Below are 8,072 nucleotides of genomic sequence, written 5' to 3'. Positions count from 1 at the left end.
TAATTATATATAAAAAAATAAGATCATTCATATTAAATTTATATATATTAATATATATATTATATTATTTTTTTTTTTTTTTTTTGGAATATTTGGGATTTTCATATAGAATTGATTTAATAATATAAATAACATAAAAATGTTATTATAACATGAAATATATATATATATTATATATATATATATATTGTAGATCTTATAATACTTGCATATTATTCTTATTATATATATATATATACAATATATAATAAATGTTATACATATATATGTATATATAATATATAGATTTTATTTTTTTTTTTTTTTTTTTTTTTTTTTTTTTTTTCCTTTGATAAAATATAATTAACACAAAAAGTGTATAAAGACTATGTTAAAACAATTTTTTATTTTTTATTTGTAAAACATTTTATTACATTTAATTGTGGAATAATTCTTTTTCTTTTTACAAAAAATATATATATATATATATATATATATAATACAATATAATTAATATTTTAATATTTTTTATATTTTAGTGATATTAATAAAAAATTATAATATAATATTTCTAAAAAAAAAAAAAAAAAAAATACATACATACATACATATATATATATATATATATATATATATATATATATATATTAATTATGTGTTCCTTAAATATATTTATCATTATTGGTTTCTTTCCTGTTTGTATGATTATATTAAAAATTTGCCTTATGTTGTTTTTTCAACATATACAGAATTGGAAATGTATTTCATAAGGTGTTCAATATAACTAATAATTAATCACAAGGTCATAAAAAATAAAAAACTAAGATATATATATATATTTTATTTTATTTTTTTGAGTGTCTATTTTATTATTTTCATTTTGTCCTTTTCCTTATTGAGACATTGTTATAAATGTACTTCTGTTCATCATGATATAATATATAAAAGAGATAAAAGGAAGAAATTATAAAATTCTTAATAAATAAAAATATATATATTATTATATATATATATATATATATATATATATTATGTTATAATAAGGCTTAAATATTTTTATGAAAATAAGACAAAAAGTAAAAATTCATCATCCATTTAAAAAATTTAAAATCACACATATATATATATATATATATATTTATTTATTTATATATGTATATTTTTAATTTTTGCGCAATATTATATATATGAGGAATATAAAAGGTTATTATATGAAAACTCAACTAGGAAAAAATTAAAATAAATAAAGACAGACATATAAATATATATATATATATATTTATATATGTATATATTTTTTTTTACTTATATTTGTGTAAACACATAATTACGCTTACCACAGAAATATACATCTTCTCTTATTAATAGTAAGAATTATCTAATTCTCCTTTTTTTTTATTGTGATCTGATTTTTTTTTTTTTTTTTTTTTTTTAAATTAAAATAAAAATTTATATGTACAATAATAATTTAAACCTATAAGTTGTGGCACATTATTGTGTTATAATATTATGAGAAAAGAATAATATTTTGATATCAAATATTTCTTCTTTTTATTAATGACTTATTTATTATATATATATAAATATACATATATATAAATATACATATATATAAATATACATATATATAAATATACATATATATATATATATACATATATATATTTATAAAGTATGGTAAATAAAATCGTTAAGGGTCACAACCCCAATCAAAACAGGGGTACCAGTAAAGGAAGAAATATTAGCAAGAATAATAAAATTGCTAAAAATAAAGAAGCAGGGAAAAATTTATATACTTGGTATATAGATAATAAAATTGATGAAAAAAAAAAACAAAATGAAGATATAGAAAATAATAAAGCTAAATATTTTGAAGATGTTACTATAAATAAGAATGTAGAAGAATATATCAATGTGATATGTAGAATAAAAAATAATAAACTAGATTTAAATAATAATAATATTAATAATAATAACAATGTTGATGTGATAAAAAAAATTTCTTATAATAAATTAGTTATAGATACATTTCATGTAGGCAATAAGAGCTCTCTAAATTTTGAATATACATATGATAGAGTTTATGATATAGAAAATAATAATCAGATGATATTTAATGATTATATAAAAAATAATATTAAAAATATATTTCAAGGAATTAATTGTAGTATATTAGCATATGGACAAACTAATAGTGGAAAGACATATACTATGCTAGGAAATTTCGATTTTCTAAATAATTTATTTCATCTTTGTAAAGATAAAAGAGATTATCATAAAAATGATAACCAAAAGAATAAAACACATGATCAGATAAACAATAAAAATGATGATGTTGTTGTTAATGATGATGATAATATAAAAAGTAATATTCCTATGAATGACTGTGATGAAAATAATGATATTTATTTAACATATGATGAACTAATAAACTGTATAACGAACGAACCTAATAATGTAGGCATTATACCTCATTGTATTAATTATATTTTTAATTATATAAATTATCATAAACAAAATGTTAATGTTGATAACAAAATAAATGATAAGATAAAAGAATTTACTGTTACCTTATCTATTCTAGAAATATACAATGAAGTGATTTATGATTTAATAAGTGGAGAAAGCAATTTATCCGTACATATGATAGATTCGAATAAGAATGAATTTATTATAAAAAATCTAAAAGAAGTGGAAATAGAAAATATTATTAGCGCACTCTATTATTTAGAACAAGGAGTCAATAACAGAAAGATAGCATTTACACATATGAATAAAGCTTCTTCAAGATCACATTTAATATTTATTATTAAAATAAATAGATATATATATTCAACCAACACCATAAGATGTGGTAAACTATGTCTTGTTGATTTAGCAGGTAGTGAAAGATTAAAACAAACTAAGGCAACTGGATCGATCAAAATAGAAACTACAATGATCAATAAAAGCTTAACTGTTCTCAGCAAGGTTATTAATTCTTTAGCTATCATGCAAATAAAGGAAAAAATAGAAAAGAACATGAAAGAAAAGGAAAAGGGCAATCATATAGATGACAATCATATGAATCAAAATGATGTAAGTGATACAAATAAAAAACAAAATGATGTAAGTGATACAAATAAAAAACAAAATGATGTAAGTGATACAAATAAAAAACAAAATGATGTAAGTGATACAAATAAAAAACAAAATGATGTTAGTGATACAAATAAAAAACAAAATGATGTTAGTGATACAAATAAAAAACAAAATGATGTTAGTAATCATCCTGTTGAGGGCCATGATAATCAAACTGATGTTCATAAAAATCATCAAGAAGATACATTGAATACTCAAAATAATATGAACATGCATAATAACAACATTCATATAAATAGTTCAAGTCATAATGCACATAGTGGTAGTTCTAATGTGCATATTCCTTATAGAGATTCTAAACTTACAAGAGTATTGTCAGATAGTCTAGGAAATAATTGTAAAAGCATTTTGATATGCACATTGTCTTCACAGTTACAATATTTAAACGAAACTGCATCTACAATAAAATTTGCCCAAAGAGCTAAAATGGTAAAAGCCAAACCAATAGTAAGAGAAGAAAAGGTAGAAACTGAAAAGGAGTTAGATACAAAGGAAAAAAATAAAAACAAAAAAAAAAAAATAAGCAAAAACAAAAATGATGAAAAAAATGATGAAAAAAATGATGAAAAAAATGATGACAAAAGTGATGAAAAAAGTGATGACAAAAGTGATGATAATAATAATGATAAGAATAACCCATATGATAATAAATTAAATATTTTTCTCAATTTTAATAAAAATCATATAACTAAAGATATCATCTTCTTTTGTTTTAGTCTTTGTATTTTCAGCTACATATGTGGATTTAAAAGTACTGGGAAGGTGAAATATTTAGACTTCTTTATTGAATCGTATAAAAATAAAATCGACATTATTAAAGAGCAACTCAATAAAAGTGAAGACTCAAATAGAAATGATATAAATGAATATTTGATTAAAACATTTGACGATTTAAAAGTGTTAACAGAAGAAGAGAGACAAAGAAATATTAAATTAAATATGGAAAAATTAAAAAAATATAAAGATGATAATAAAAATATAATAATAAACCCAATACAAAAGAAACAAGAAAATGATGAACACGGTTTGACCTTAAGAAATTTAGCTAAGGTCGATCCAACATTAATTTCAAAGTATGATATACAAAAGGGATATGAACATAATAATAATAATAATAATAATAATGTAGTTTGTGATGATGAAAGGGGTCATAATATAAAAAATCTAGATGATAATAACAATGATGATATACATATAAATAACAATGATGATACACATATTTATGATAATGATGATGATGATATATTAATAGGTGATATATTAGTGAAGATGAAAAACGATATATGTAATATTATAAAATTCAATTTGACTAGTTTAAAATGTAATAAGAAAAAAGAAAACGATGAGATATTTGAAGAAATATTAAACATAGTAAATTCTGTGAAAGAAAATAATAATATTTTTTTAATAAATGAATTAAAACATAATTTAAACGATGATATAACTAATAAGGGAAATAATAAAATAGATGACATATTAAATGATGATAAAACAAAGAAAAAAAAAAAAGATAATCAATCGGATTATATAAATATACTAGATGACATCACCACCACCAACAACAATAATAATAATAATAACAACAACAACAACAATAATAATAATAATAATAACAACAATAATAATAATAATAATAATAATAATAATAATAATAGGGTAAGTTTTAAGGCTATAAAAAATATGAATATTGTAAAAAAGTATTTAAAAAAAGATGAAGTAAATAAAAATACAAAGTCAATTTTAAATCTAAATAATTATAAAGATGATAATAAATATTATCAAGATAATAATTATGATGATTATTATGATGATAAGAATAATTATAATAGTTGTGATGATAAAAATGTTAATAATAATAAAAAAAAAAAAAATAATAAAATAATAATGCATAATAATATAAGAAACAAAAATGATATATTATATTATCAAATATTTGCACAAAAAATATTAAGTGTTACAAATATACAAAATATTTTTAATTATATAAATCATAATTACACAAAATTTATTAGTGATTTTACTACAGACAAAAGTACTGTATTTTCTAATTTCGATCTTAAAGAAAATCTAGATAGACAAATTATAGAAAAAAATAATTCTATATATAATTTTATACATTCAGCTACTATGTTTCAACATAGTCAAACATTAAAAAATTTAAACAGTAATTATTTTATTAATAAAATACAAACAGAAATATATAATAATAATTATCCTCATATTATTCATATGAAATATATGCCAAGTTTAAATATTGAACAAAATATTATGACACAAAATAAACAAAATGATATTCTAGTTACACCACCTGTAAAAAAAAATCTATCACAAATTAATAAGGAATATAAAGATAAAACACAAAAATATAAATCTATTAAAGATATAATACCTGATCATATAACAGATCAAAATGATATCACATATACAATTAATAAAAGTGTCACATTTTTTAATCCACAAGAGGACCATAAAACAAATTTCGAACAATTTTTATCGAATAAAAATTATATACCTACAGACGAAAACAAAAAAAAAGAAATCGACCAGAAAAATATGACTTTGTTCAAACAATTATCAGAAGAAAATCAAAATATACAAAATGCAACTAGCAATTATAGTGCTCTTAATAATATAAATAATGGTAATAATAATAATTTGATGAATTCAAAGCATACAACAAATCACAGTAATAAAATCAAATCATATGAACTACAAGATAAAAAAGAAAAAATTTCCAAAAAAAAAGAATCCTTTCTTCATAATATAAACGTCTCAGATTTAAGTGAAAATTCTTTAGAATTTACAAAATTATTAGATGATAAGGATTTTAAAAAGTTATATGAATATTTAATAGATAAAGAAAATACAAATGATGTTAATACATGCATACAAAAAGAAGAACATGTTAATAATGCTCTTAATCAATTAGAATGTAAAATTAATGGGGAGATTAAAAGAGTCAGTGATCATATTGTAGTAGAATATTCAGCAAATAATATAAATCAAAATATAAATCAAAATACAAACACAAAATATAATAGTATCAAAAAAAATGATATCTATAATAATATTGATAATAATAATAATAATAATAATAATATGATGATGGTGGTAAAAAAAAAGAAAGAAAAGAATAATAACTTAGATATATCTTATTTAGAAAAAAAAAGAAATACGAATTTATTCATTAAAAAAATATTCCATATTATTAAAAATATTTTTCAAAAGAAAGATTTTAAAGAACCCATCGAAATAAATGTTTCTGATATTATTGATAATGAATTATTATATAATAAAAAATTATTAGAAAAAAATTTAGACTCATATAATATCAGAAACTTTTTTATAAATAATAAAAAAATATATCTATTAAATGAATCTGAATATTCTCATTTAAGGGAATTGATTAATTATAAAAATAAAATGTTATCATATCTTAATGGGGAGTATAAAAAGTATAAACACGCATCTCAATATAAAACATAAAAGGTGACACACACATATATATATATGTGTAATTTTTTTTTTTTTTTTTTTTTTTTTTTTTTTTTTGATTATCCTTCAGATGACATTTTTATCATCATATATTAATGTAACAATGATTTTATAAAATTTTTTCTTTTTTTTTTGGTTTATATATATATATATATTTATTTATTTATTTATTAACACTTTGCATAAATATTAATTTAAATATGTTTAGTAGTTTTTATTAAAAAAAAAAATTAAAATATAAATATATTATATGTGTGTCATAAATTAATATATATATATATTTATTTATATATTTATATTTAAGGGATTAAGAATATTTTATAATTTGTTATAAGATAAATGTAAAAATATATTTTATTTATTTATTTATTTATTTATTTTTCTCGTCGTCCTTTATATGATTTGATTCGTCTTGTTTAAGTTTCGTTTTATTTTCTATCATATTAGTAAATACAATATGATCACTATTAATGTTATTATATTTTTTGAAAAAAACATAATCATCTATGCTATTCCTTTGTTCATAATTATTATTATTATCATCATGACATTTGTTGTTATGATCAAAAAATTTATTATCAGGTTCTTCATCAAAATTATCATTAAAATTATTATAAAAATAAATATTATTCATCGTTAGATAATTCCATTTATTATTTTTATTTTGATAATTATTATTGTCTTTCTTTTCTATTTCTTTCATTTGAATATTATGTTTTAGTTCTTTATGTATGTGTTCATATTTTTTCGTCATTTTATTTTTTTTTATATTAGCTGGAAAGAAGAAAAATTGTTTTTTCTCAAATTTTATTTTATCATTTTCAGTAAATGCTTTTTCATAAAATGAAAAAAATTGTTTCTTTGATATATTTTCTAGAAGACCTGATTTTTTATGTTTATAATTTGAACTAAATATTTTTTTAAAAAAATTGTTACTCTTTACTTTTAATTTTTCTTTTTCCTCATCATCTTTTTCTCTTTTTTTTTTTTTATTCTCATCATCAATAAGTTCAAGTTCAGTTTTAAGAAGACACAAAATTGAAATACATATATCTTCCTTCTCTTTTTCCTCATCTTTCATTTCTTTTATATCATCCTTATTAATATTTAAAACGTCAAAGTTAGGTTTGAAGTTTTTTTTATTCCGATTATATCTTTTATAAAACTATAAAAAAAAAAAAAAAAAAGAGAGAGAGAAAAAAAAATAAAATGTCATAGATATAATATATATATATGTGAATATATATATATTTATTTATATATCCCTTTTTGTGTATATCCATTCTTCTTTCTTTTATATCTCTTATTTATTATTTCTCTTATTATTTTTTTTTTTTTTTTATGTTGCCATATTTATAATTACCCTAAGTTTTTTTTTCATCTGTTCCCTGCTATTCCTTTCTTCTTGAATTTTATTATTTAAGTAAAGAACCTAAAAATAAATAAATAAATAAATA

At 18.4% G+C, this 8,072-nt stretch overlaps 2 protein-coding genes across 2 annotated transcripts in view; one reads left to right on the top strand and one right to left on the bottom strand.

Moving 5' to 3' along the window:
• Positions 1 to 1,653: 1,653 nt before the first annotated feature.
• On the top strand, positions 1,654 to 6,606 carry PGSY75_1245600 (putative kinesin; the record flags this gene model as incomplete). The annotated part of the gene is made up of 1 exon (XM_018787011.1): positions 1,654 to 6,606. The coding sequence occupies one exon, from the start codon at positions 1,654 to 1,656 to the stop codon at positions 6,604 to 6,606; it is 4,953 nt and encodes a 1,650-aa protein (XP_018640876.1).
• Positions 6,607 to 6,985: 379 nt separating this feature from the next.
• The window catches only part of PGSY75_1245500 (hypothetical protein), a gene marked incomplete at both ends in the record, with an annotated part of 2,770 nt that continues 1,683 nt past the window's right edge, over positions 6,986 to 8,072 (bottom strand). Inside the window, 2 exons of the mRNA XM_018787010.1 lie at positions 6,986 to 7,780; positions 7,979 to 8,047. Coding sequence (XP_018640875.1) covers positions 6,986 to 7,780; positions 7,979 to 8,047 — 864 coding nt within the window. The remainder of the gene's footprint in view (positions 7,781 to 7,978; positions 8,048 to 8,072) is intronic.

Source organism: Plasmodium gaboni, chromosome 12 (genome assembly GCF_001602025.1).
Source record: "Plasmodium gaboni strain SY75 chromosome 12, whole genome shotgun sequence".
NCBI lineage: Eukaryota > Apicomplexa > Aconoidasida > Haemosporida > Plasmodiidae > Plasmodium > Plasmodium gaboni.
Note: the sequence above shows the minus strand (reverse complement) of the source record. Positions and strands in the feature narration are given on the sequence as shown.